This window comes from Falco rusticolus, chromosome 1, assembly GCF_015220075.1.
Source record: "Falco rusticolus isolate bFalRus1 chromosome 1, bFalRus1.pri, whole genome shotgun sequence".
Lineage (NCBI taxonomy): Eukaryota > Metazoa > Chordata > Aves > Falconiformes > Falconidae > Falco > Falco rusticolus.
In genome coordinates, this window is record NC_051187.1 from 19,426,180 (window position 1) to 19,454,027 (window position 27,848).

Here is a 27,848-nt window from a genome sequence, read left to right on the forward strand (position 1 = left end):
GGGTGACGGCGGGCGGCAGCGGGCATGGCTCTGGCCCCCGCCCGGGCTGATGGGCCCGGTCCCGGCCCCAGCCGCCCCCCCCCGGCCTGGAGCGGGCACCCCCCTCCATCTTTTGGTTGTTTCATTAATAAAAACTGGTGTTTTAGAAGAAGCGGTGGTGTCTTCCTCAGCAGGGCGGGGCAGCCCGGAGAGGGGTGCGCTGCCCCCGCCCCCGGTGGCCGTGGAGCCCCCAACAGCACCCCTGTGCCATTCCCGCCTCCCGCGGGGGGCAGTACCGCTTTAAGAGGCGTGGCCTCCGCGGAGGTGACGTCACGAGCAGGACCCCCCGCCCCGGCGCACCGCTCGCCGCGCGCCCCCTGCCGGCGGGCGGGCCTCACCGCCCCGCCCTGCGTGGCGACGTCACCAGCGCCCGCGCTTCCCCCCCCCCCGGCCTCCCGCGGCCCCGGAACGTGACGGCAGCCACGCGCCTGCGCGCCGCCCTCCTTCGCCTCGCCCCTCTCGCGCCCCGGCGCGCCTGCGCGGGAAAGGGGCGGGGCCAGCCGGGAGCGGGGAGGGCGGGGCTAGCCGCGCCTGCGCGGTATCGCCGGCTGTGCCCGCCCCCTCCCCCCCCTCCCCTCCCCGCCGCGCCAGGGCCGCGAGCGCGAGGCGGCGCGGGGCCGCGCCTGCGCGCCGTGGGGAGCGTGCGCGGGGGGGGCGGTGTGTGTGTGTGTGCCGGCGGCGGGGCGCGGCCTGCGCATGCGCGGGCGGCGCGGCGGCGGCGGGGCCCTGAGCGTCGGCGCAGGCGGTGTGTGGTGCGTGCGCGGCGGCGGCGGGCGCGGGGCCGCGCCGCCCCCTCCCTCCCCCCTTGCGCGGCATGGCAGCGGGCGCGGGGCTCCCCGCAGCCGCCCCCGGGCCCGGCTGGAGGAGGAGGGCGACAGGCAAAGCGCAGCGGCCCGTGGGCTAGGCCCCGCCGCCGCCCCCTCCTCGCCGCGGAGCAGCCGCCGCTGAGGGGCCGCCCCCCCCCCGCACACACAGACACACACGCACCCCCCCCCCCCCCCCCCCCCCCCGCTTCGCTCCCTCTCGCCGGGGGGGGGCTCTCGGGGCCGCTACCGGGCTGGATGAATGTGGGAGAAGATGGAGACCAAGACGATCGTTTACGACCTGGACACCTCCGGGGGGCTCATGGAGGTGAGGCCGGGCCGCGGGGGGGGGAGGCCTGACCGGGGAGGCCGCGGGGCTGCAAAATGGCGAGGGACCCCCCCCGAGCCCCGTGGCCATACAAGGAAGCGCGGAGGGACGGCGGCGGCTCGCCCAATCCCCGGGAGAGGCCCTCCCGGACACGGGGCCGGCGGGCGGGGCGGGCCGGGGCCCCCCCCTGGCCGGGCCGGGGCCGCCGTCCCCAGGGCGGGCGGCTCGGAGCAGGGCGCTGGGGTCAGGGTCCGTCGCAGCCCCTCAGAGCCCTCTGTCTGTCTGTGCCTGTGCAGCAAATCCAAGCCCTCCTGGCTCCCCCCAAGAGCGAAGATGGGGAAAAGAAGAGCAGGAGGCCCGAGAAGGAGCCCAGGCGAAGTGGCAGGGCCACTAACCACGATAGCTGCGATAGTTGCAAGGAAGGAGGGGATCTGCTGTGCTGCGACCACTGCCCCGCCGCTTTCCACCTCCAGTGCTGGTAAGGCTCGGCGCTGCCTCCCTCCGCGTCTGCACCTTCCCTCCAGCGCCTCCCGCCTCCCGTTAGCTCCCTGCCTTACCCGGGCAGGGGGGGGACGTGGGGCCGGGCGGAGCAGGCAGGAACAAAAAGGAGGTACAGATTCCATTGGGGTCCATCTCCCCCCACCCCCCCTCCGCCCGAGGCTAATCCACACGGCCGAGGTGAAAAGACCCCCCTCGCTGCTTTCTCTGGGGGGTGGGCATCCGCCACCCGCCTTTCTTTTTGTGCTGAGCAGCGGCCGAGAGGAGGAGCGAGGCCGCTGGCTGCCTGCGCGGCCTGGCTGCCTTGGTGCTGCCCCTGCCCGGCCTTCCACCCCACCCCCACCCCCGAGCAGATAACTTCCCCTCCTCACCCCTCTCCAGGGGGGTGTTGCTTGCCGGGAGGGGGCGGGGGGGGGGGAGACTCAGGAGGGTCCTGGCCAGAGCAGGGGGAAGCGGTGGTGGCGTCTCCGCACCAGGCCTGACGTTCCCAGCGCTTCCGTGCTGCTGCAGCTGCTGGGAATAATGGAGGTTGCTGTCTCTGTGTCTCCGTGCCTCACTGTTTACAATATGGCGACCTTCCTTTAAATTATATTTTTATTCTCAGCGCCATTTTGGCTGCATATATGACTTCCAAACCCTTGCAGCACTCCCCCAGTATCTCAAACGTGAAAATACCTTCCCTGTGGAAATCCAGGCCTCTAGACTTTAAAATTGGCTGGGTTTATTTCTTTCCCTCCTTTTTTTCCTTCCTCCTGACTCTTCAGATCTGCTTGTCTCGTCCGTGGCAGTGACTGCCGTGAACTGGGGGCAGTCAGGTCCTATTGCTGAGAGTTGTGTGGCTTTGTTGATGAAGGCAGATCTCTCTGCATGCAAATCTGGGTGTCTTGTGGGAGTCGAGGTGCATGTGGAGGCGGTTGCAAAGCTCTAGTCGGTAGAGGCTGCAGCGGGGAAGGACTCTGGCTGCCTTCCCTTGCAGCTTCCTCCGCTGTCTGCACAAAGCGACCCGCCAAAGGCACCTGAACTTTCTGCCCCGAAGTTTTTGCCTTTCTGCACCGGGAGCCCAGACGCATCTGAGGCCGCCTTACCCGAATCTCCCCTTCAACAGTTGACGCAGGCAGGCGGTTTGTGTTAAATTAGCGCAGCCAGAGTGGATAATGGAGGAGGGAGTGGGGCAAGTCAAACAGCTGGAGCTCGGGCGTACAGAGTATTCTTCCTTAGGGGAGATTTTTTAAGCACATTCCTTTCTCTCTTTCATGCTTTGGAGCTTTGTTTGCCACCCTGTTACAGCTGTCTCCTCTTTGCTTTTTTTTCCTGTTGTTTTTTTCTTTCTTCTTTTGCTTGGTGGTTATACTGTGTTTGTATGCTAATTGCAGGTCTCTGAACACTTATTAAACTGATTGCTGATACCAGGAAAACTGACTGTGCGGTCACAGTTCTGTAGGGAGTGTCCCGTTAGCAGCGTGTAGCCAGACGAACCCGACAATGCTGTAGTGTGCAGCCATGACATCATTCCTCCTGCCCTGAGGAAGTGCTACTGGTGGTAGTGCAGATCTTCTAATATTTATTAGGAGGACACTAATTACTAGGGTGTTTTTTTTGTCCAGCTTTCCTGATGGGCTTTAATTTAAGGGTGTTGGTTATTTTTTTTCTTCCATTGGGCATAGTTGCTTAAAACTTGGCACTTGCCTTCAGATGCTGCCAAACACATCCTGAGTCTTCTCTTAGTGAGACTGGAGCAATGGTTAGAACTTCACATTTTGAGATGGAAGAGCTGTGATTAATGCTAGAGAGTTTCCTTGTTGACTCTGAATCCTAGTTAAACCTATCCATAAATGAGACTGCTTTGTGCATGGCTAGATTTGGCTAAATTTCATGGCTTTTAGTTTGACAAGTTTATTGTAGTTAGTGGGTGGGAAACTCATGTAAATCAGATACCTGTAAAGCTTTGGCTGTACTTAAGTTAGTTGAATTATAATTATTTTTTAAAAAAATAACCTTTGGCTAACTAATCACCCCTCAAAACAGAAATGGAAGGGGCTGTTGAGATTGCACTTTCTCATTTCATTTGTTGCCTTCCCTGCGGTGTGTCTCAGGTGATGGTTTTCACAGTAGCCTAGACCCTGCTGCAGGAGGTGGCATGGTCTGGAGCAGCACAGAGGGCACACTGCTGGATAAGCTTTGCCTAAAGACCTCCCGCTTGGGTCCAGTTCTGCTTCCCTGCTCGTGGACCTCTGTCTGTCGCTCAGCCAAGGCCTTCAGGTGAACCAGGCTGTCTCGAAGGGATGCTCAGGTTTTGTTTTCATGTTTTGTTTCCTTTACCTTCTGATCTTGCTTAAAGTAAACTTCCATTCTGGATATAAACTTAGGCATACAGGCAGCACTTGCAACTTCCTTCCTACCTCCCTTTTTTAAATTTAAAGAATAGCAGCTGTAATGCAATGCTCATTTTAAGTCATTTGAATAGCAGTTTAAATATTCTGCTGAGGCATACTAGCTCAATTGTGTCGACAGCTTACCTGTTCTTTAAATATTTATTGTCAGTTTTAGTACCAGGCTGCATTTAATATCAATATAGAGAAAAAAAAACACACCACCACCCCCACCCCCCCCCAAAAAAAAAGAGCAGCTCTTAATTGGTCTGGAGTTTGTAATGAGTTGATGAAAGCTGTATAGGAGAAGCCATATCATAAAAGAAAATGAATGGCAAGGGTGTGATCAGCCCAAGTCACACAGTAGGCTGGAGACAAACCCAGGAGTTAACCCAGCTTAGTGGCCCATAAACTGGTTTTGTTTCTTCCTGTGCAGAGAAGGCTCTTCTGTATAGTGTTGTTTAAATCTGTCGTGAGAAAGCTGGCTTCGTTAGGTAAGTCTGCGGTTCTCAAACTTCAGCAGTTTGCTTAACTTCAATCTAGTACCTCAACCTGTTGTCTTCTGCAGAAAACAGAAGGTGCTCGGTGGCCAGAACCCCCAAAACTTTCCAAGGCTGGTAGTATTACACATCTCTGACGGTAAATAACAGGCTTTGATGATACACTGTAGAACGACTGCTCTCCTGAATTAATGTGGGTGGAAGTGGCTTCCCAATTCATCTGTCAGGGTGTCAGCTCTTCTCACAACTCCGTTTCAGAATCACTAGTTCAGCGTAAAACTCCTACAGGTACTCTCAAAAGAGTCTGTGGACCAGGAGGATTACCAGCCTGGCTGCAGACAAACTGGCTTGGTGGGAGGGATACAGGAAAGTACAAAATCCCTACCAGATACTTAGTTTCAACATACTTGGGTTAATATCATAGTCAGGTGACTGTCTTCAGGTTTGAATTTACAGAGATATTTTTTTCTGTCCTTAATCATTCTTGAAAAATGGAACATAGGACTTGTAGCTCGTAAGTCTGCTTTTGGTTATGTTGTTTGCCCATAATCTGCTGCTTCGGGTAATGGTGCAGCATGAATTTTTGTTCTGCCGTAACCCAGGCCCTTGGGAATGGTATACGCTCCTTTACATGATTGAAAACCAATTTTCCTGTACTACTTCTGTTCTTCCCCATTTATATCCTCCTTCTGGCTATGTGATTGTTCGAATTCTCTGTATTTTCATGAGCTCGTGGTAAACTTGATTCATGTTGAAGTCGGTTTGTAAAGTGACTGATGTTGCAAATTCATTACGGCATCGCTGAAGGATTAGAAAGATCCCTGGGAGAGGAAAGTTTAGTTAACAAGTTGGGGGAGGGGAGTGACAACAGGAGGGAGAACTAACACAGAACAGTTTTGTGTTTGTTTTTTCTTCTTTTTTTTTTTTTTTTTTAAAAAAAAAGTCTCACTACCCGAGTTTCTGGTTGGAGGAGCCCAAAATCGCTAACCTCGCTGAATGCTGCTGTTCAAGTCCCTCTTATAAATCGCATGCTGCTGGCTGTGAAGCACTGCTAGCATGGCAAAGTGACCCGAGTTGCCTAAAGCTGACGGGCTGCCCATTACGGTAAAACAGACAGTACCAGTTTTGTGTCACTTCCCAGCAAAAAGCCTTCCCTTAGCTGCTGGCTCACCCCACAGCTGTGCTGGGAGAGGTATGCTGCTGCATCCATACCGGGGCCTGCTAGCTCCATCAAACTTCTTGCAACGCTTGCCTCTTCGTGTTTATATTTGGAGCATTTGGCTCCATTTCCCCCCTGATTTGGCAGTCTTCACCAAAGTGCTGTTGTCGAAGAACTGAAGTAACAGAGCTGCAAAGAGAAGTAGACTAAGGTTTAGCCTGAATTTTGCATATTTTCTATGAGTCACATCAGTTAAGTGCTTTGCAGAAAGAATGGAAAAAAGTTGTTTGACTGGTAGGACATCAATAACTCTTTCCCCACCTTATTCAGGTCTGAAATGCCCTGCTTTATCTTGGCATTTGTACCAGCTTTGGGGTTTTTTTACATAAATACCCTTTCTGTGTGAGGGGAGGGAAGCATCAGCCTGTCTATTGTCTTAGCTAATCCTTCCCTTAATGCAAATCTTTCGCTGCTTGGAGGTTTCAGGTGAAACTGAATGGTCTGAAGCATCTGCTGCTGCAAGGGGTGGCAGGATGCCAAAACAGGTGCCCGAGAGGCTAACTTCAGCCTAACGGTGAACTACAGAGGAGCAGGGTTTCAGTACATCGAATTACATGTGTCACTGGCATTTCTGACAGTTTCAAAAAAGGTTGTAGTTTAGCTGCAGAAAGTTTTTATTTTAAGGCTTTCTGGTTTGGTTGGGGGTTTTTTTTACATCACATGACTGGCAAAAACCTAATTTATGTAACTGCATTTTGAAAATCAGTCAGCTGTTCAGTTCCAAACATTAATGTAAATGTATCTATCTTAAGACATTGTTTTAACAATGTTGTTTCAAGTATATACTTTATAAAAAACAAAAAAGCCCTATTTTTGTTTTTATATATCTTTGATTCTGATATTTTAGTAGCATTGGGGCCAGCCTACTCTTGATTCTAAACCAGAATTGCACTGGCTTGGTTTCTCAGTACAGAAGGTCACACTGCGCATGTGTCTGCAGATGTGGTAACATGACCAGTCTTGGCAGTTCTGTTCAGCAAAGTTGTACCAATGAGATCTTTTGCTCTTCTCACTCTGTCCTAAATCTCTTGATGCAAAGGCAGATAAGGTCAGCCTAAATCTACCAACTGAAGCTGAGGGCACCAGAAAACCATTCACAGTAAGAATTTAATGAACTAATCTTATTTTGGGACTTGTAAACCACAATTCTCACCTGTGTGTGCATGTTCTGCTCATGTTAAACCAAGTGTGAGCAGATTTTGCAGTGTGGGTAAGAGTTGGGCATTCAGATCAAGCTGTGGATCACTGCTGCTCTTCTCAACATCAGTGACATCAGTGTGCAGTGGTAGGAGCAAGGCATTAGGGTTCTGACAACGTCAAGGAGGGGGTTGTTTAACTGCCTAACTTACGTTTTGTCTTCAGACACAGCTGATGTATGGACTGACATTCTGTCAAACACCCGCGATGATCGGAAGCTGTTTAAAAGGGCACGGTGCAAGACTGCTAATAACAAAAGTTCTCTGATGTTTTGTCCCTTTGCTTGAGAATGTGCCAGTTTTTTGTTGACTGGGCTGGGACTGGTGGAATGGAGAAGTCTTTTCTCTTTTTTTGGGTGCTGCTGCGGGGTCCATTTTTGAGTTGACTCCAAGTTCAGTAGGATGCAGTGGCTTGCTTCCTAGGTGGGGTTCCCGGCTTTGTTCATGCTGCTGCAGAGCTGGTCTTTCCTGGTGTGTCAGACCTGCAGGCGTGACTCAACGGGAGCCTTTCAAATGTGGAAAGGTCTTCCCAGAGGAATTCCAGCTCCTCCAGGCATTTGCAAAGGAAATTCTTAATTGGATTAGATTCATAATACGAATCTGCTAATGACTTACTGTTATAGAGATCTTAGTACTGTCTTGTAAATATATTCACCTTCATTTAGCTTGCCCCGTGTCTTTTTATCACATACAAGCTCAGTGTTAAGATTGTATACAACTGCCTGCAGATCTTATAGTTTGGATCTGGAGGACTACTGTGTTTATTACACAAAATGGTATAATGCTCATAATTCTCCCCTCTCTCTCTCTTTCTCTCTCTCTCCCTCCATTTCTTCGTGTTGCTTTAGGTGTGGGTAGTAAAAGGATAGCAGTAATGATTAGCATGTGTAACGTCCAGCTGTATTTCTCTTACAGTGGGTGTGAAGGAGATGTCGGGTGGGGAGTGCCCCCATACTGTTGACAGCAACAGAACTGTGTATTTATAATAATTACAGAGTCAGGACCAAACATGCATGGGGTTTTTTTTTCCCTGAAACTGACCTTTTTGACTTGGGTTGTAGGTGCTGTTGTGATGGTATGAGGAACACCTGCATGGAGGGCAGGGCTCCTGGCTGTTTCCCTGTGTAGGACAGTCTGAGTCAATTCCAGATTTCAGTCATAGCATCGATACTGAAACAGTTTCTCTACATAGTAAAGGCACTAACATCAATTCATCTGTTTATTGACCCACTCAAATGGATGTTAAACTGTTGCTGTTGCTAGACTGACTCACCGGTATGTGTTGGGTTCTTGAGTTTTTCCTGTGCTCTGGAGCCCTTATTAATCCTTGAGTCGGTACCAAACAGCAGGAATCCGCTGTGAGGAAAGGGAGCCATTGCTTCCAGAGTAGGAAAGAGGTGTATCTTCCTGAAAGCAAGTGTTGCAAAGCCTGAATGTTTAGGGAGTGCTGCGTGTTGCAATATGAATCACATGTGAGAAGGATGTACCTGGTTTTGTTTGTTTTTTAAACCAGTCAGGAAGTAAGCTTGGACTTGTGAAAATGCTAATGTATCTGAGAATATAATCTGGCTTTCTTGTAGGGTTACTAAGTACTGGATTTGAAAGAAGTGAGTGTAAGCAAAAAGCATCTTGCCACGTCAGGTTACTGGCTAAACTTGTGATTTTTGTGACACAGTCAGATTGTCAGAGCTGGCTTTTTCTTCTTACAGTAATCGATTTATACTGCCTCCAACTCCACCACTTGCTAGATGTCTGCCCAGCTTCCTCGAAGGAATGCTGCAGTGTCCAGTAACTCTGTAAGCCAAGTAAAAATAGTGTTGTATCTTCCCTTTAGTAAAGGGGTTGACAGATATCAGTTGTAATGCAGTTACGTACCTTTTTAGGGTATGGAGTAAATGCTCCCTATAGCCAAAAAGAAAGAAAAAATAATTCTGTAAATCATTCTTCCAGTTGCCGTATCAGATCTCGAGTACAAAAGGCAAAGAGCATCTCAGCCAGCTGGGGGAAATCTAGTGCCTGAACCTGACTCTAACCTATTTCTGCTGACGTCTGCTCTGCACGAGTCACTTGAAGTAAACTAGATGGAGCTGGAGATTACTGACTTTGAACCCTGCAGAAAGCAGTGGCCTGAGGATGCAATTTAGCAGGCTGAAAACCCCATGCTGAATTTCTGGCAAGCAGTAGTGATTGGTGTGAAACACCTACCTGTACAGCCGCTGACTTGAGGCAAGGCATCCTGTGAACTTCACAGTGATCTCTTGTCTAGAATAGCAACAGGAGCAGGATATTAAGGTGATCCTGAAAAAAGCAGAAAATAATGTATACAATGCTTTAAGGGGGGGTTTGGGTGGATATTTCTATTGCTGCTCTTTTCTGTCTCTTCCCAGTGTTCTTGGGAAAGCCTAGTCCACGTGTAGATGTCAGAATTATACTTGTGCCTGTGTGAAGACAAATTCATACTTTTGCTTTTATGGGTCTGTTCTTCATCCTCTTCTGATGTGCTGCTTTCCTTTTTTCCACCTTATTGCTTCTGTCCTTTCACCCCTGTCTCCTTTGAACACATTCAGTATGGCTAGGGCTGAATGTGTTCACTTCTCAGAAACCTCTCAGACCTGTGTTTTTGATTATTTTTTTCCCGCCAGAGATGTCTCTTCATTTATTGTTCTTTAAAGACAAAATTGGATGAAGTGATTCTCACCAGAGCTGTGTTGCTCCTCAGCCCTCTTTCTTTTCCCTGATGCTGCCCTATGTGTCATCCTGCTTTGAGAAGATGACTTGTAATCTGTTAAGAAGATGGTGCTGTGAAGATCGGAACGCTTAATAATGAATCTGGACATTGAATTCAGGCTATTGTTACTATTGTCTGCTGTACAGGCATGAGTGGTGCATGGGAAAGAAACAGGAGTTAAGATGTGCAGAATGCCTGAATTTCTGGGTCTGACCCAATTTTCCCAAAGGCAACAAGTCTTCCTATTGACTTCTGTGATTTCTGCTTATAAATACAAAGCTGGATGGTTCCCTAGCAGATACGTCCCAAATATCAGTTTTCACACCAACCAAAGTCATTTTACAAAAACCAAAAAAAAAACCCTTCAGTGTGGTACAGGTATTAGACACTTTATTATGCATATTTATTTGTATAGTTGTATATCTGGTTTTTTATATCTACGTGGAAATTTAATATCTTAAAAAACAATACTTCTTTTTCTTGTCAGCTGTTAATGAGGCTAATAACTAGCGGTTTGTCGAGGGAACTGTCTCTGTGGGCCAGGTTCTTTCTATAAATACAGTAACTAATTACATCAGGTGATCACATGTTTACATGCAGCTTATCCAGTTTATTGGACTCTCCTGCTTGTCAGGTCTGAGACGAGAAAGTTCTGCTTCATCACGTTGGAGGGAACTTTTCTGATTCCCTGCGAGTCTCAGGATTGCAGTGCACGAGCGCTCAGGGAGGAGGCTGGACCCTGGTGATGGTAGGAAGGGAACAGGTAAGATAGATAACACATGCTTCCATGAGCTCTCTCTTCCCAGGATGAGACTAGCAGAAGCAGTTTGAGGAAGGATACAAGAAAATGACTTCACTGGTTTCAAAATTCGCAAAATACAGTCGCAATAATTTGGCTTGTGAAAATGGCACCTTTTTCTTAGGAGCGTGATAGTACTGAAGCCACAGGCTTGAGCCGTGGGTCAGCACAGTGTGCTGCCCTTGCAGTGTTGAACACTGGCTGTTTTTGAAGGTAGAGATAGGCTCACAGTGACGTTGGATCTTGTGATCCGACATACCTGGCCATACTACTTCTTAAACTCTTAAGAGTTCAAGTAGTCTTCTGCTCTTTTACTGGCACGTGGATGGATTGTGTTAGCGTACCTCTATTTTTTCCTTGCGTGCATCTTGTTTGTTGGTGGCAGGCCATATAATGGTGTTTTAACCCTGCTTCTGTTCTCTGGCTGTTGCTGAACCCTTATTTCCAACTCTGGCCATGCTGTTGGAAAGATGCATACTAAGCAGATGCAGTGTTCCAGATGATGGGATCATTGGTGACCTGTGAAATGGTCATTTCGGTTCCCTTCCTTGCATAGTGGCAGCCAAAATAATCAAGTACTGACCTGTCCAGGTCTCCTTGCTGGATGTTACTAAATTAAAACTTTTTATATGCGTGCTCAAGGCTTTCACTTCAATGTAAACAAAGTTATGTTGGCTGTGATCAGCCTGGGTTTTTTTCACTAGCTCCCTCAGGAGGAGTTGCACCACAGATAAGTATAGGGGCTGATGCTCTGGGGTTAATGTGAATTACACTACTGGCTTCAAGTAGGTATGGCTTACAAAATATTTGAGCCTAATTGAGACCAGAAAGTTCCTGAAACTCTGTTAGTTTTGATGCGATTGACTCATGCTTAGAGGTCTGTAAAGAACAAAAATTACGCCTAGCTTATCTGAAGTTTGGTGGTCTCTGCATTGGTGCTTGAGAAATCTTTGGTTTCATCAGGAAGATTGTTCCTTGTGCTCCTGAGCATTGTGACTTTATCCATGTTAATGAGCAGAACTTGTAGACTTTGGCTGAGTAGTTTGTGCCGAGGGGTAATCCTGACACTACTGGAATAGAGGAGAGAGGTGACGGTATTCCTAACAACCATCTTTACGGTCATGGAGCCTGACTTCTGTCTTCAGAAAATAGCGAGCTCTTCCTTGATCCAGGAGTTGCAATAGGAAGGTAAAGACAGTTGCAACGGGGAGGAACTTGAAACAGGCTGCAGCTGTTGGCTCGTTTCATGCGTGTTTATTACCTATAAGGTAGAGGCTCTGAGCGCTGGGTTCCAGGTGTCCTCCTCCTGCAGGGTTTGGGAGCAGCTGTGAGCAGAAGTGTGTAACTTGAGCGCAGTAGCACTGTTTCAAAGAACTGAATTTGTAAATGATGCAACTTTCTCTGTTTCTCAATGGGGCGCTTGTGATGCACTGACAGTGAGGTTGGTTTCCTGGTTTGTTTTGGTTACGGCTGCCATTGAGGCCCTGCTGTAGGAAGCCAGGGAGCCTTGTTCTTTATGAAGCTGGTAGAACAGCTGTAGCTCTATCCATCATTGGGATAAATAGGAGCCCCAACAGAAGAGCCAAAAGCCTTCTTCCTTTATCTAACTGGCAAACATAACCAGCATCCTTCATTATAAGCCTGTCATTGAGTCCTGGTAAGTTAATTAGATGATTTCTGAGAAGGAAAAATGTTCTTGCCTACATTTGTTCGTGGGGTTGCTATTTTCCGCTGCAGAGAAAAAACAAACCTAAGTCCAATAGTTGAAAACAACTGACATCAAAGACAAGTTCTTCAAGAAAGCTTTGCCAGCCATGGGTTTGTTTTCCTGCCACCATTATCCCAGCCTGCTAGCTGGCTCTAGCCCTGCTGGGTCCAGAGCCTGCTCTCAGTAGTGTCAATGTGCCTTTGATGCAAGATGGCCACCAGGAATGCCGTGTGTAAATAACTTCAGGTTTGCTTATAACTGGTTCCTTTGAGAGCTGTGGCCCAGTTTGTATTGAAGAAGGTGCCATTCCTTTGAGCGTTTGTTTACTTATTTATCGAGGTCAGCAAAGTGAAGAGTAATTACGGGATTTAGACTAACAACAGGCATCTGATGTGTGAGAGCTCCAGAGTGTGAAATTGAAAAGCTAAGTGGCTTCATGCTATTGTTTGCTTGATAAAAACTCCTAGTATACGGGTGACTCTTGAAGACTTCTTTTTATTTCATCATAGCCATTTAAATTTTATTTAAGGGAAGCTTTACATAATGTTCTGACCATGGGAGAGCAAGTCTTGACAATGTAAACCTGGTATGAATTTCAGGAGATGCTGCTTAACTTTTTTAGAAAAAGCTGTAAGACTAATATTATGGCAAGTGACTTCGTATCAGTGTAGTGGCTTTTGAATAGGCAGTGATAAACATCTCCTTTAATTTTCAGAGGCTTTGTATGAGTCAGTCTTCCAGGTGTTTGTATAAATACTCACTTTGAAAGTCAGCCTCAGTTTTTTCAGAGCCATCTTTGTCTTACATTCAGAAACATGTTCTGCTGAGCAGATTTTGATTCGGGTCACACCAAACCTTTCAGGTAAAATAGCGCTTGCCGCCACTCTTGCCTGCAGTGACAAAAGGAGAAACTATCTGAAATGAAGGTTCAGCGGAATTGTACAGAACAGTACACCGATTGGTGCGTAGTTGAAAGGAGATGTGTTGTAACTGAAGATAAAGTTGGTGCTGTACAATTCCAGGTCCTGTTGGCAGCAAACACTAACGGCTGGAGATCTGCATGCTAATGAACCTATGAAAGATAGGGAGAAAACAGCCATGGTGCTCCTGCCAAAGTGCTAATTCCTACCTTGGTTATGAAGATCAAGTATCTTGTTCAGATTTAAAAATCAGTTTCTCTTATGCTTACAGTAAAAGGTTGACGAATGTGGTCATAACTACTCAATTAAAATGGCATTCTTTAGCACTTCCCTGGCTTTATGCTAAGACCCAGGAAATGCTCTCTGCTTGCAGAGAGGCCAGCAGCGCAGGAGAGCATTCATCAGTCTTTGTTAGTGCAGCGAGCTGCCTTGATGAACAGTTCATTAACCAGGAGAAGCAGAATCAGTCTTTTAATACACTTGCTATAGCAGTTAGGCCCAGACAGCCAGCAAAACAACTCAGGAGGCTAGTCTGAGCGCTAAAACCTTGCTGCTGGTCTGAAACTAATCTTTCCCCTCCTTCCACAGGCCTTTGGATACCAGCATTCATTAAAATGCTTCTCCAAGCTGTCATTTAAGAGTACTGTGTATGTAGGATCTCCTGGTTGTTGAGCAGATAGTTCAAACGTGACAAATGGGACTATAACATACACACTTGAGAAGAAACCTGTTCTGACTCTTCTAGGCATCTCTCAAGATTCGCCATGGTATTAATTGTTTCATTGTAAAATGCGTAAGGTTGAGGTAACAGTTAAAACAAATAACCGGAGGCATCTGGCAGCGTGTGGATCCCTGGCATGCTGCGCGTGCACTGGAATGGGGCAGACGTGTTCCCAGCAGTTCAGGCATGCTCATCGGTAGCTTGAGAGGGCTAAAATTCACTACAAACAAAGTGTGTGGGGTTTTTTTTTTTTCCCTGGGGTGCTGGGAGGGGGGAATGGGCCAGGTGAATCTCTACTCCCTGTAGCTGCAGGTCTAAGAGATCAGTAAAACCTGAGCTATTGCAGGATCCACCTTAGAACTGGGGATGGATTTACGCTGCAGCAGGCACGGGAGGATCCTCCTTCTACCCCCCCCTTCCCCGCTTTTATTAGCAAAAGCTTAGTTCAGGGCAGAGAGGGGAGTTACTGCTTCAGCCAAACATTTGAGGCTTCGTGTAAAGCAGCCAGTAGTTGAGGCTTTGGTGCTCTCATCTAGAGCCTGATCTCTTGTTCATCCAAGTCCTCCAGGAAATGAGAAACATAAGCTGCAGGTATGTTTGTGCATATATGCAGAGCGCTGCGTTTCTGGAGTGCCTGGAACACGGAGGCCTCTGAAACCCTGCACTCCTCAAAATGGCTGCCAGATGTGTTGGCTCTACTGAATTCCCTGGAGCCTGACACCAGAAATGCTGAGGTTATTACCAGTTTGGTTCTTGCTGTGTTCTTCCTTCAGTCTTCCAGGCACAGCGTTGCAAGCCCTAGGGTGACCCTGGATGGCTGCAGTACCTGCGGAGGCTTTCTGTTGGCACGCTGGCGTGCTCGGGGCAAGGCTCGCCGGGACTCTGTTTAAACAAAGGAAGCGTGTTTGTTTTTACAGCTCAAGCTTGGGAGCCTAGGCTGGGATCCTGTGCCGTTTCCCCATGCTAGGAGCAAGATACTAGAGGAAGACAGCCTCTCCCTTTGCTGCAAAGCATGGCTCTTGCTGGCCAAGAAATACGCTTCTTATCTTCTCCAGCTCGTCAGTGCTGGAGACTTCTTAAAGCTTAACTTGGATTTGGTTTGATTTTTGTCTGTAGGTGCAGTAAACAGCGTAAGAGACTCATGAAGGGAGCCACAGTCTGGCTGCCCATGCTCGTGAGGCTTCTTGGGCTGGTCTTCTTAGCTCCTTGCTAGTGTGGCCTCACTAGTGCTTGATCACCTTGTAACTCGCTCAGTCCCAGCTGGTTCCCTTGTAACCCGTTTCCCACAGAGTGGGAAATGGAGCTTCCAGGCTCTGCAACAATGCATCTAGCTGTTGAGTGTTTGGCACAAGAGAGCAGGCTTGCTATGCAGCTGTCTCTAGCATCGGTACGCAGAACTTTTAAAAGTATTATCTTAAGCCACACTGCATGGTAACTGGCTGTTTTTCTGACAGCATGTACACTTTTCCTGCAACAGTCAGCAGTTTGCTGAAATAACAAATCTTAATGATAAAGAGGTGTTGGAAAGTACTTGAGCTAGTAGTAGGATCTGTAAGGAAAGTGTATCCTCTAACATATGCTGCTGTGCCTTTAGCTGAGGAAAAGTGTTTCTCAAAATAGTCCTCGTTACTCCTTCATCTAATTTGCTTTGGTTTATTTCTAGCATCAAAATGAGAATGTCATTTCGATGTGATACAGCTTTTATAGTAAGTGCCGATCCATATGAGTAGGATGTATCTTGTGCTTCATAGCCAAGGCAAGCTGTATATGGTGACGCTTCTAAGAGTATTTGGGTTGACTTAAGATAGAAAGTGGTTTCCACCATTAAGTCTGCCCAGGGACGGAGTACATGGGAAGCAGTGGTAGACTTCACGGCAGCTTGTTCAGTTGGACTCACACTGCAAATCCAAGGGATAGAAATGCCTAGATAGGTGACTGTGCTTGCTGCATGGTAATTGTAGTCTTACACAGAGTAATCAAGTTATTTAAGGAAGCAGTGGTATTTGGGGGGGAGGTACACATGTTGCACACAGTGGAATCTTCCAGTTGCCTTTGCTATTCCATTCTAAGAATGGCTTCTGAAACCACAGAGCATGTTGCGTCGTGGAGATGAGATGGGTGTCATGGAAGACTAGCGTCTCAGAGGTGTCCTGCTAAGTGGATGCAAGGGGGAGCAAAGCCAGGGAACGTCACTGTAAAGAAAAGGAGGAAGCTCCCGGGAGCGGAACCTGCAGCACTACCCTGACTCCGGCTGCATGTACGTGAGCAGAGGCTTTCCAGAAATAACAGTAAAGCATTGCTTTGTATTTCTCTTGTAGCAACCCTCCGCTCAGCGAGGAAATGCTGCCTCCGGGGGAGTGGATGTGTCACCGCTGCACTGTACGCCGCAAGGTAAAGCCTCTCATGACAGACACGATCCCTGCCCGTCCGACTGTCCATTTGAAACGTGGATCCTGTGTTTTGTACCTTCCTCTCCCCTTAACATGTACATAGATACCACCAGAGTTGCTCTTTGTGCTCACACTTTCAAAGGGCTTTGTTAGGAACAGGCTTAAAGAAAACCAAGGGGTCTTCATGAGACTCCTGGTGTTAATCTCACTGCTAGAAACCAAAACTGGAGTTTGTTCGTTCTCATCAAGCTCTGCCTTTCAATCTGTTTTCCTTCCCCCCCTACTTCTGGAAAGGAGGGAGTGCTGAGGCACAGAGGGGGTGGGGATGGCTCCCATGCTCCAGGAGGTGAGCTGCCTTACAGGTGAAACGGACGTCACATTAGTGCAGCTTTGGTATGAGGGCTATGATTCTGGTTAACGTGTGTTTTTTGGAAGTGTGACTTCACAGCAGTTGCATGTCAGGAGAGGCTGAAATCACTTTATTTGAGTTATGATTTCCTGGGCTGTTGAACAGGATGGGGAGGAGATGATTGGGCAAGATTGTGGCTTGTCTTTTTTTTCCTTGATGCTCTTTCTCCAGGAAGCTATCTTGCACAATGTAAACATCTTACTGCTGTGACTACGTAAGACTGCGTAGCAGAGGGTTTAGAAACTGCACCAAACTATCTAGCAACTGTTCCCTTGAAGTGACACCCAAAAGATTGGGAGAAAACTCTGTGCTCAGCCTTTTGTTCCTGAAGCAATTGCGTTGTTATGTTTCCAGAGTACTGTTCAGCCATCTGCCAACAGAAAAAATGAAGGCTGCAAACTGAGAAAATAATAATAAAATAAGAGATAGAGAGAAAAAAGGAAAACATGCCAACTTTTCTGATGGTCTGATAATGCTTTGCTCCTTTTGCAGACCATTTTAGTGATGGAGTAGATTGGTTCATCCTTATTGGCGATGCTGTCAGGCACTGGAGCAGAGCACAGTTGCCCATGCCAGGCCATGCAGCGTCCCCTCCTGTTGCAAAATGGATTTGTGGTGATGGCAATGTATTGTTTTCCTCTGCTGCGGTTCTCCCTGCTCACCTTGTTCAAGATTTCTGTTGTTCAAGAGGTAGCAGAGTGGTGTTTGTATATTGTGCTTGTATTCTCAAGCTGACCTTCTCGTTCCATAATGGGTTTGGATGCACTGCCAGGGTTAATAGACTGCATCAACAATGAACGGTCTACTGTGGAGTTTCTCAGTGTTGACTAGCAAAGTAAACAGAGGTTTACTTTTTTTGTATTTGTCAAGTATTTAGGGCTAGATGCTGTGAAACGTTGTCCTGATCTGAACTCAAAAAATACGGCTGTTCTGAAAGGAGAGACATGCTCATTTTCTTCCCCATGCCTTGGCTCCCTTCAGCTGTTTTGTCATCTATACGTTAGCTGCAATCAAATTATTTTTGCTAGGTCAAGGCTGTAGTGACTTCACAGGGAAAGTTGTAAGTGGCTCAAGTCTTTTCAGATGCTCTTTGTCTTCGATTGCTTATTTGTCAAGGTTGATGTGCTTTTTTTGTGGCCTCCATGATAAGCCTGCCTATTCATGTCGTGCAGAAGCGAGAACAGAAGAAAGAGCTGGGGCAGGTAAATGGATTGGTGGACAAATCTGGGAAAAGGACCACCTCCCCCACCAGTGACGCAGACCTGTTGGACAGGTCTAGCAGCAGCATCAGGGCTAATGCGCATGCCAGGATCTTGGAAAGGAGAGCAAGCCGGCCTGGCACTCCCACATCCAATGCCAGCACCGAGACCCCCAACTCAGAGCAGAATGATGTCGATGAGGACATAATTGACGTGGATGATGACTCTGCCATTGCAGAAATGGACTGTGGGCAGCCCCAGCTGAAGCGACCCTTTGAGCTTCTTATTGCTGCTGCCATGGAAAGGAACCCAACGCAGTTCCAGTTGCCGAATGAACTGACCTGCACCACAGCACTTCCAGGTGAGCACCAGCTTGTCTAGTGTTGCTGAAGATGTCTGCAGTTGCATCCTGCTGCCATCTTGCCTCTTTTCCCTCCTGGCTCCTTGGTAGTTGCTGCTCCAGTGATGCTCACTGGTGAAAGCAGAGGGTACAGAAGTGCCCCTGGTTGTCCTCCAGCTGTCCAACAGCAGGTGGCCTTGCAGTTGTGAGCTGTGGGGACACTGCTACTACATGCTACACCTTCATCAGCACTTGTGGTAGATGCTTGCTGTTGTCACCTTGTTCTGCATCATCAACCTGAAGAAAAAAATTTCAATGGTCAAAATACCTGATTTTGATTTATGGTAATAATTAGTAACAAACCAGTGACTTAATGTATAGGATGTCACTGAAACTATTAAGTATCAAATATACCTGCCTCCAAAGACAGTCTCTGTCTCAGTTAAGGCTAGATTTAGTGGTTGATAAGGGTTCTTTAAGCAGCTCTCTTTGCCTTTTCTGCTTGCCTCGCTCTGGGGTGATTATGTGTATCTAATACAAAGAAAATCTCTGTGTGGGTAACCCAAAGTCTTTTAAAATTTACTTTCAGGTACTAGTAAGAGGAGGAGAAAGGAAGAAACCACAGGAAAGAATGTCAAGAAAGCACAACACGAGTTAGACCACAATGGTTTGGTTCCCTTGCCGGTGAAAGTCTGCTTCACATGCAACAGGTACTTGACTCTTCCAGGGAAGTTATTTGGTGTAGCTGCACCCTTCACCGGAGCAAAGTTCTTACTGGAGAAAGTAGATGACCTGTTCCCTTTCCCATTGACCTTCTTTACCTGCTTGCAGCCCTCTAAACAAATGGGGGAACGATCATCTTTGCTACGTAACAGATGTTTAACCATGGCAAGTGTAGGTGTGGCTTCTGCATGGCTGTGAAGGGTTTTAAAATGTCGCCTGAAGAGAGTGAGCCATCTTGTCTTCAGTATTTTTCTACTAAAATGGGTTTAGTAAATGGAGATATTTGTTTATGGTTTGTAAAGGAAGTATGCAAGGAGGTGACCTTTAGGAAATAGAAATCTACTGAGAGGGATATAAGCCCAAGGCAAATAGGAATATTGTGGTGAAATAGTAAATTTGAAAACCAGTAAAAAAATACTGCTGTTTTTTATAACTAAATAAAAAAAATGCATAGATAAATCCCTATTTGAAATGTCAGTGAAAACGGAAGACTTTATTTCAGGAACCCAGTCAGAGTGAGTTTCTGGAAGTGGAGTGGAGACTCAGGTGGGCTTTTGTAGAGAATACCTGATGACTTTGCCATAGAGTGAAGACTTCTTTAAAGCCTGGGGAATCAGCTGTAGTAGCTTTCTGGAGTTTGAGATTTGTTCCGAGAACATCTGGTTGAAGTAAATGTCCCAACTTCACAATGCACGATTCACCTGAGGAAAATTTTAATAACCTAAATCTGAGATTTCCTTTTGATCTCTGAATTTTTTGCTGAATTTCAATCTCTGAATGAAGCAATGCAGAACTAATGTACGAGGTCAACTTGAAAAGTTGCTTATATGAATCTGCCAGGTACTTACAGCTTTCCAGCAACAGCATCTCCTCCTGCCAGAGGACCTCTTTTGTAGTAAGGAAGCCTCACGTGCATGGGCAAGTCCTTCTGCCTTGAGTGGGTCTTGCAGAAGGTCCGTATAGGTCGTTACAACTTGGAAGCCTAATTTTAGATGGAAGTAACATAGCGTAGGGGGAACTGGTGGGGATAGATAACCTGAAGTGGTTAGTTGAGCTTGCTTGCGTGTTCAGTGTATACTCTATTCTGTATGGGAAATAAGATATGGCACTCTCTTTGCAGGAGTTGCAGAGTGGCACCTCTAATTCAGTGTGATTATTGCCCACTCCTGTTCCACATGGATTGTCTGGAGCCACCGCTTACTGCCATGCCTCTGGGTAGATGGATGTGCCCAAATCACATAGAACACGTGGTGGTAAGCAGGACTATGATTGCAGTATGGTAACCGGATGCTGGAGTGGAACCTGGCAGGTCCATTAAAGGACAAAGTACAACAAATGTAAAACAGCTTCTGAGCTCTTATTGCTCCCCGTAACGCTTGTAAAGCTCCTGCTGCAAGCAACGCACTCTCCAAAGGAATATGATGCTGCTATCTGCAATAAAATATAAAGATGGGGGAACTCCTTCCTGTAACTGAAGCTGACAGCTCAGATTGTGGCTCACTGACAGCTTGTCTAGTTTTCAGACTGGACTCCTTAAGATCTAGATGAGCTTCCAGAACTGTGACACAAAGCAGCACAGTGCTACAAATAGGGGAAGTAATCCTTTGCATGCTTAACCCAAAAAACTTTCATTCCAAGAGGGAGTTTTCATTTGTGGAAAAGCAGTGTGCTTGAGACTTAAATACTCAGGAAACAGGGGGCTGAAACAAAGGGCTTGCGCCCAGACAAACTGCTTCTGAGAGCATTGATGCTGCTTAGTAGGCCTCTAAGTGCTTTTGTATTCATCTCCAGCAATGTGCCCTTTAACAGAAATGGTTAGTGCTGCAGGAAACAAATAGTCTAAAGCTGAGCTGGTGCTGTACTGCCAGTGCTACGAGGCGTAATGAAAGTCTTAGGGTACATTAGAGTGACCCGCAGATCCCTAACTCCTGTGGCATTATCTGATCACCCAGCTGAACCAGAAGAACTTGACCCTGAGTAATCGGTGCCGAGTATTTGACCGGTTCCAGGACACGATATCTCAACATGTTGTCAAAGTGGATTTCTTAAACCGAATCCATAAGAAACATCCACCGAATCGCAGAGTTCTTCAATCAGTAAAGAGAAAAGGTTTGAAGGTAAGTGGAAACAAGTAGGTGTTGGTGAAAATCCCCGCGTATGCATTCTAGTTTGGAAGGGACACCAGCACGCCCAGTAGAGGTGGCCTCTTGGGGCAGGAGGAAGAGGGTGGGGTCTGAATGAACATGTTGGTGAGAGGTCTGGGAGTCAGCAGTTACTTTTCACTACATGTAGGATTTAAGGAGCTCTTTTTCCACCAACCCTAAGGCTCAGCTATTTACACATAAGCCTTTAAATCCAGCACAAGCATAGAAAGTACAACACAACTTCTGGAAGGTGGCCCTACAGTCAGAGTTGGGGCTGCTGTGTTAAACCCTGCAGAGTGTTTGCTGCCAGAATGCCTGAAAAATGCCATACAGGTTTCCCTTCTTATTTGGCCTTTTTTTATGACTTGTCTTACACTGTAGCCACCACGTTGTGCTGAAGTCATGCCTGACCTAAGGGAATAAAGCCTATTAATTTCACTGTGGCTGCATCAATTGAAAGTACTTAGTCCTCAAAACTTCTGATGTATTGTGCAGGGCTCCTTTGGGTCAGAAAGCAGCAAACGCAAAGCATTGTGCTGGTTAGGCACTTTTAACTAGTCATTCTTGAGTCTCAATTGTTCTCATGTGTGATCTTCTTTCTCCACAATGTAGGTTCCTGAAGCTATAAAGTCCCAATACCGGCTTCCACCCCCGTTACTTGCGCCTGCAGCAATTAGAGATGGCGAGCTGATCTGTAACGGGATCCCTGAGGAACCCTTGCAGAAGCACCTTTTGAACACTGAGCACTTAGCCAGCCAGACAGAACAACAGGAGGTAAATGAAGTCAAATGCTTGGACTCTGTGTCTGTAGTTGCTTTGGTGCAAAGATCCTCTTCCATTTCAGTCATGATCAGAGCAGTTGTCTAGGAAACCAGTCTCAAAATCATGTCTGAAGGTGATAGCTTGTCTTGTCTCTGACACCCTTGCCCATTAAAACTTCATTTTGGCTTTCCAGGTGAAATGTAAAACTCCTCATTTGACACTTCAGGGAAGTGGTGAAATAGTCTTCTGGCCTTAAGAGTGGAGTCGAGGGCTTTCTGTCTAGATGTCATCTTTATTTCCTGGCTGAGGGGAAAGTACTTTCCACTTTGATTATGTAAGGCTGCTCTCTGACACGTTTATTTGTATGTTCACGTCACATTTCTGGGCTACTTTTTATTGCTGATAGATTTTGGCTTTTAAATCAAGGTCAAAGGAGTGTTTAAATCTTGTATGAAACTTCTTGCCAGATCCCACGATGCGAAGGCATGTTGCTTTGCAATCAGTGGTGTAGTTGAGTCCTCCTGTTAGCTCAGGCGGGGTTCTTCTGTGTGGCAGGTGCACATTCACCGTGGAGCTTAAAACTTGCAATAAATCTTCTGGTCTTCCTCTACCTTGTGTAAAGGGAAAGGTGCTCTCCACCCCAGCTTTGGCAGGCGGCTCCCTGTAGTGTGATGTAGATCAGCATTTCTTTCCAGCATGCTACAGAGTAAGTTGAAGGATTGTGTTTGGATAGAAGCCCGTATTAGTGAAAGACGTGTTTGTAACTAGCTGAAGAGTAACAACGCTTAATAAGTGAAGAGGAGGAGGAGTTTGGGGGTGAGGAAGTGTGTCTGCTCCCTTCTCCTTTAACCTCTGCTCCCATGTGTACTGTCCCTGGCATGGAGATAAATAGTACATAATTTTGGTTGTGCTTTTGTACCTCTGGACAAAATTTTCTCCTGATTCTAGATGAGCATCAGAGCAGATGCTGTAGTTCCAGGCTGCATCTGAGCGGTCAGCAGCACAGTGAGGCAGCTGAATTTCTTCAGGCTGGCTGAATGATGGAGTAACTGTTGAGGTTTGGAGCACTGTCTGCCTGTGGAGCTAACCTGCGCTTTTTTCTTCCTCCCAGTGGCTCTGTAGTGTTGTTGCGCTCCAGTGCAGCATATTGAAACATTTATCTGCTAAGCAGATGACTTCGCTTTGGGACTCTGAACAAACAGAGAAGGCTGATATTAAGCCTGTTATTGTGGCAGATGGCTCACTCGCCAACCCTTACCAGGCAGCTGACAAGGCACCCACACCTTCCCTCTATTCCATGTCATCCTGCACCTCAGGGATTACCACCCAGAATTCCTTGAGCTCCTCGCAACCCCAGCAGACTTTGTCACAGGAAGATGTCAACTGCAGCTCTTGTATAGATAAATCCAAGAAGGTGTCTTCTTGTGGGACTTCGAACGGGCCGACAGCCTCTGACATTAAAGTAAACGGTCCTCATTTCTACAGCGTTTCGTCCGAATCTTCAGCACAGTTGAGTGACTCCCAGAGGCTAATCGGATCTGGTAACACAATACCTGTTTTGTCTCATCGGCAAACGTGGCCTCGGCCCCTCACACCCCCAGCGAGTTGTGGACTTCTGAATCACACCATTGGAACCATTGTCAAAACGGAAAACGTAGCAGGACCTGTTTCTTGTGCACAAAGGGGTTCTGTGCCCGTCACAAGTATGCCTACATCCATATCGAGCTCCTGTGCCAGCCTGGAGACCACCAGCACTTTGCAAAGAAAGAATGTGCAGACACAGATAGGACCGCCGCTGACGGCAGATCTGCGGTCTGTGGGCTCCCCTCTGACTGCCACCAGGGCTCTCACCCCTCCGCAGGCTGCAGGAGATGGCATCTCTGCTGTTGGATCCACAAACAGATTCTGTTCACCAGCACCACCTTCAGGTACGTGCTGAACGGCTGATCTTGGCCCCAGGGCTGAGAAAGTGTTCAGGCCTAGTGTTATTCGGAACCTCAAGGCTCTAATAATAAAGCTTTTTTTATAGTTTAACTGGGATTGGGCTTTCTGTGGAGAGCCGGGAGAAGTTTCTCAGGTCTCTTCTGTCTTGGGTCCCTTCATGGGAACCACAGGATGGATTTTGGGGGCTGCATATATCTGAGAGGGCAACTCCGTGCTGAGAAGTGGGATAGTAGATCAGGTTTATTCTGGAAAGCAGCAGTAGTTTTTAAATCGGTTGGCTGCCGTCTCGCTGTTCAACAACTGGCCTCTCCGATGCTGCTGTAAACCTACCAGTTTGCTTTAAAGCACTAGTTTGGTTGCAAGATAGTCCTCCTGACAAGAGCAGCTGTCTGATACGTGATCTGGTGATCTCCATGCACAGTAACTGTTGTGGTGATGGTTGTGTCCCCTAGTACAGATGTGTTTGAAGTTTTCGGCTGCGTAGCCTTGGTGTTAGAGAAATGCAGACTTGGGAAGCTGTCTCTAGTATCTGCTAGTGTGTTAATACAGGGTAGTCACCGACTTGCATATACCATCTCTGTTTGAACCCAAGACCCTTGCTGTTCCACCAAAGAATAGGTACATGCATTTTAAAAACATCAAGTCAAAGGTGTTGATAGGTGCTGAAGTCAGAGTAGCTGCCCATAACTCAAATTTTGCTAGAAGAAGCTTTCACTTTGAAACATTCTCCTTCTCTTGCTTCTCCCCACACCAGCTCAGCGCTCCAGCTAGCAAACCCTTTGTGCATGTTGGGTTGAGGCAGTCGCTGAAAAGCATGCGATGGAGCTGTCACCTCTCGCCGTTCCTAGCTGCTCAGTGGCAAGCTTGCGTGGAGTGACTCTAATCTGGTGATTGCAAGCAACAGAGGCAACATCTCTATTACTCTTTTTCAAATTCCTTAATGAGTAACTTGTGAGCTTTTCCTCGTGTTTGGAAGCAGTCCCCAGAGTACTTGGCTTCCTTGCTTATTGCTGAAAAAACTTGGTTACTCTGATGCTTCCGGTTTGACCATGCCCTGCTTAGAAATGCAAGACTGGGAGAAGTTTTGGTAGGAGAAATGAGACCATGCTATAGGAAACTTACTGCTTGTGGTTTGAAGAGCACTACAAACCTATGTAATTTTGCAGTTACTTAAGATGTTAAATAATTGCTTTTGGTGCAAAGCACTTGCATTCTACAAAATGCAGGTTAAAACATTATTTTGGTGTGGTGTCTTGGGAAAGGTGTAAATGTTTAGATTCTCTATCTAACATGATGTGTATATATATTTATAACAAATACTAAATTATGGTTGCTGAGTACAAAAATACAAATTGTTCATTACTTTTTTTTTTTTTTGCCATAAATTTCAGGCTTATAATGGTTCTACCAAGCAAACCGACTCAGGAAGATCTGGTATCACAATGCATTAAAGGGATTTTGTTTTCTGGCAGTTGCTATTGCCTCTTTTAGCTGCATAGTCACTGCCAAAGCAGTAGGATTTTACTTTGTAAATAATAAAATCTGCTTATGACTGTCACATTCTTACTGGACAGTGAAGTACACCCTAGACAGGATAATCATGCAGAAATAAAAATGGGCCAGTTGTACTTTTAATGCATGTTCAGACCTAGACAAGCAACTTGGCAAGTGTGTATAGCTTCAGTAAGTTCCTGAAGCTCCTGGGGACTTGGTGCTCATCTTTCCCGTCTCTGTAGGACATCACTTACAGTCTGTCGTTGCTGCTGCTTCAAACAGGGAGTAGGAGCTTAAATGTTTAGGTCTAGAATTCCTCTGACAACTGGAGGAGAGAGGCAGAAGCAGTTGGCTCTGTGCTGGAGGCACACAGTAGTCCTTCTGTGAGCAGGAGAAAGCTAATGGCCTCTAATTCAGGCCTTTTTCAAATACGTGCCTGTGAGCAAAATTAGTCATTCTGAGCAGCTTGTAAGTGAAGTGCAGCCTGAAGGCTGGGTGCATGTCTTGCGAACGTCACAGTGACATATCTTCTCTGCACCATCTTTCTCTGTAGATGGTAAGGTCAGTCCCAGCACCTTATCCATAGGAAGCGCTTTAACTCTACCCTCATCACTCACTTCAAACTCCGCAGCTATGTTGGACCTCACCAGTTCCCTGAAAGCATTTGTGGATGGCGGTGAGTATTTCGTTCATTATCAGTCTCTACTAGCCCTGTCTGTTTGCTTCCCTCCAGCGTTCTGTCTCTGCTTCAGGAGAAGTTCAGAGATAAAGGAAGGGTTGCAGTCAGGTGAGGGTGGGGCTGGGTATACATTACCTTAAATATGTCACGTGCTTCCCTACTTGTGGTGTTGCCAAGGCAGCAAGGCCAATGAAGTGTTTCTGCCTGAAGCTTTTCTGGGGAACGATCACAAAGCTATTGCACAGGCTGCTTTCCAGGTGGAATCACATGCAGAAACCTGCAGTCCTGCCATGTTGTGGTGCTAGCTGCAATCCAGAGCTGTTCCCGATGGGCATAAAGGCCAGCAACAATAGATCTTGTAGTCAAGCAGTCACCTGAGTGGTGATGCTCTAACGGGTCAGTTAATTTTCTAATTTATTTCTGCTTCTGTCAGTCTTCTCCTGGACTGGCCCGTTTTTTATTTTCCTTTTATTGCACTTGGCAAGCAATGCCAAACCTTAGTGGAGTGACTTCAGGAGGAGGAGATTGGCAACAGCCTCAGTACACCATGGATGATTGCTGCTCAGCAAAGACTTCTACATTTGACAGACAGCCTTTCTGGCATTGCCAGTGTGTGACCCTCTTTTTTGGGTGAACCCTGACTGCTCAGCCTGCCCAGATGACTTCTCTGCTCTCAGGAAAGGCTGTTACAGCTCTGCTTCTTCTGCCAGCTGTTTTAGCTGTAGTTGGTGTGGAGAAAGCTCTTGGAAGAAGAGGTTAGCCAGCCCCCTTGCTGCCAGAAAGCAGACCTCTGCAGGGCTTTACAAACATAAATACTTCAAAGCTATCGGCAACAGATCGGTTTTAAAGCTCGTTAATAAATTGTCTGAATTGCCCTGTTTGGTTTAATTGACCCCACTGCGAAAGCGTGTGACTTAAGACTGAGCCTGTAGCAGCTTCAAAGAGATGGTTACAGCTTTCCTCTGTAGTGTAGGGCTAGACTTTCTAACTAGGTGATGGAGCTTCACAAGAGCCAGCCTGCTGCCCAGAGGGGCGCGGTGGCAATGTCCACCTCTGCAGGCCTGTTGATTCTGAGCCAAAAGAGCAGATCTTCAATTTGTATCAGTCTTTGTTCCCCTAAACTTCTGCTTGCTGCCTCAGCTGTAGCTCTGGCCGTTGCTGGCACTCTCCTCACACACTGCTTACAGGAGAGCATATGAAGTAATAGATCACCTATATGTAAGGTTCCTGGTATTGCAAAATTTGTCAAGTCTTTGCTGTTGAAGCAGATGGCAAGTTTGAAAGTGGGACAGTTAAATCCCCTGCAGCTCAGACTACACCTTTTCCATGAATACCTTACTAATTGCTTTTTGTTTATTGACAGAGATTGAGATAAATATGCTGGATGAGCAGCTGATCAAGTTTCTGGCCTTGCAGAGAATACATCAGCTCTTCCCTTCCAAAGCTCAGTCTCTAGCGAGCAGTGTCAGTTCCCATCAGCAATCTCCTGTGGGAAACCACATTGAAGGTAAGAACAGCCCTAGAATAGTTGGTTTATGTTAAGGTGTAGCTTTTGGGCACTCCCTTGCCTATTCATTGAAGGAGATCTCCCTTTTCTTCTGGTATCTGTCTGATGCTGCCTTTCATGTTTCTTTCCTCTTATTCCCCTGCTCTGGATATCCACTGGCCAGAAACTCCTTCAGGTTCCTCTAGTATCCCTCAGTATCTTCTGGTTTTCCGCTGGAGATCTTTAATAAAATTGTGGTTTATTCATCTTAGAATTAGCAAGAGATGGGAAGGTTCACCTGTTTTTGTGGGGTTTGGGTTTTTTGTCCTCACCTTTGAGACAGGCAAGAGAAATATGTGAATTCCTGCTCTCTCCTTCTGGAGAAGTTGCTTGTGAGACAAGCACTTGAACAGGAGAAACTGGGGCACAGAATAAATGTGTAACGTTGTC

General features: G+C 47.1%; 1 protein-coding gene across 4 annotated transcripts in view; it reads left to right on the forward strand.

Annotated features, from left to right (window-relative positions):
* The first annotated feature begins 762 nt into the window (after positions 1-762).
* The window catches only part of PHF12 (PHD finger protein 12), a 33,001-nt gene continuing 5,915 nt past the window's right edge, over positions 763-27,848 (forward strand). Inside the window, exons 1-11 of one of the 4 annotated variants that reach the window (XM_037373588.1) lie at positions 763-1,170; positions 1,467-1,648; positions 16,147-16,219; positions 17,778-18,187; positions 18,756-18,876; positions 20,010-20,142; positions 20,842-21,006; positions 21,646-21,807; positions 22,907-23,723; positions 25,787-25,909; positions 27,276-27,419. In XM_037373588.1, coding sequence (XP_037229485.1) covers positions 1,504-1,648; positions 16,147-16,219; positions 17,778-18,187; positions 18,756-18,876; positions 20,010-20,142; positions 20,842-21,006; positions 21,646-21,807; positions 22,907-23,723; positions 25,787-25,909; positions 27,276-27,419 — 2,293 coding nt within the window. In that variant the 5' untranslated portion in view covers positions 763-1,170; positions 1,467-1,503. Of the gene's footprint in view, positions 1,171-1,466; positions 1,649-3,774; positions 3,959-16,146; positions 16,220-17,119; positions 17,318-17,777; positions 18,188-18,755; positions 18,877-20,009; positions 20,143-20,841; positions 21,007-21,645; positions 21,808-22,906; positions 23,724-25,786; positions 25,910-27,275; positions 27,420-27,848 lie in introns of those variants that run through there. The other 3 variants (XM_037373582.1, XM_037373605.1, XM_037373596.1) reach the window with 3 other exon arrangements.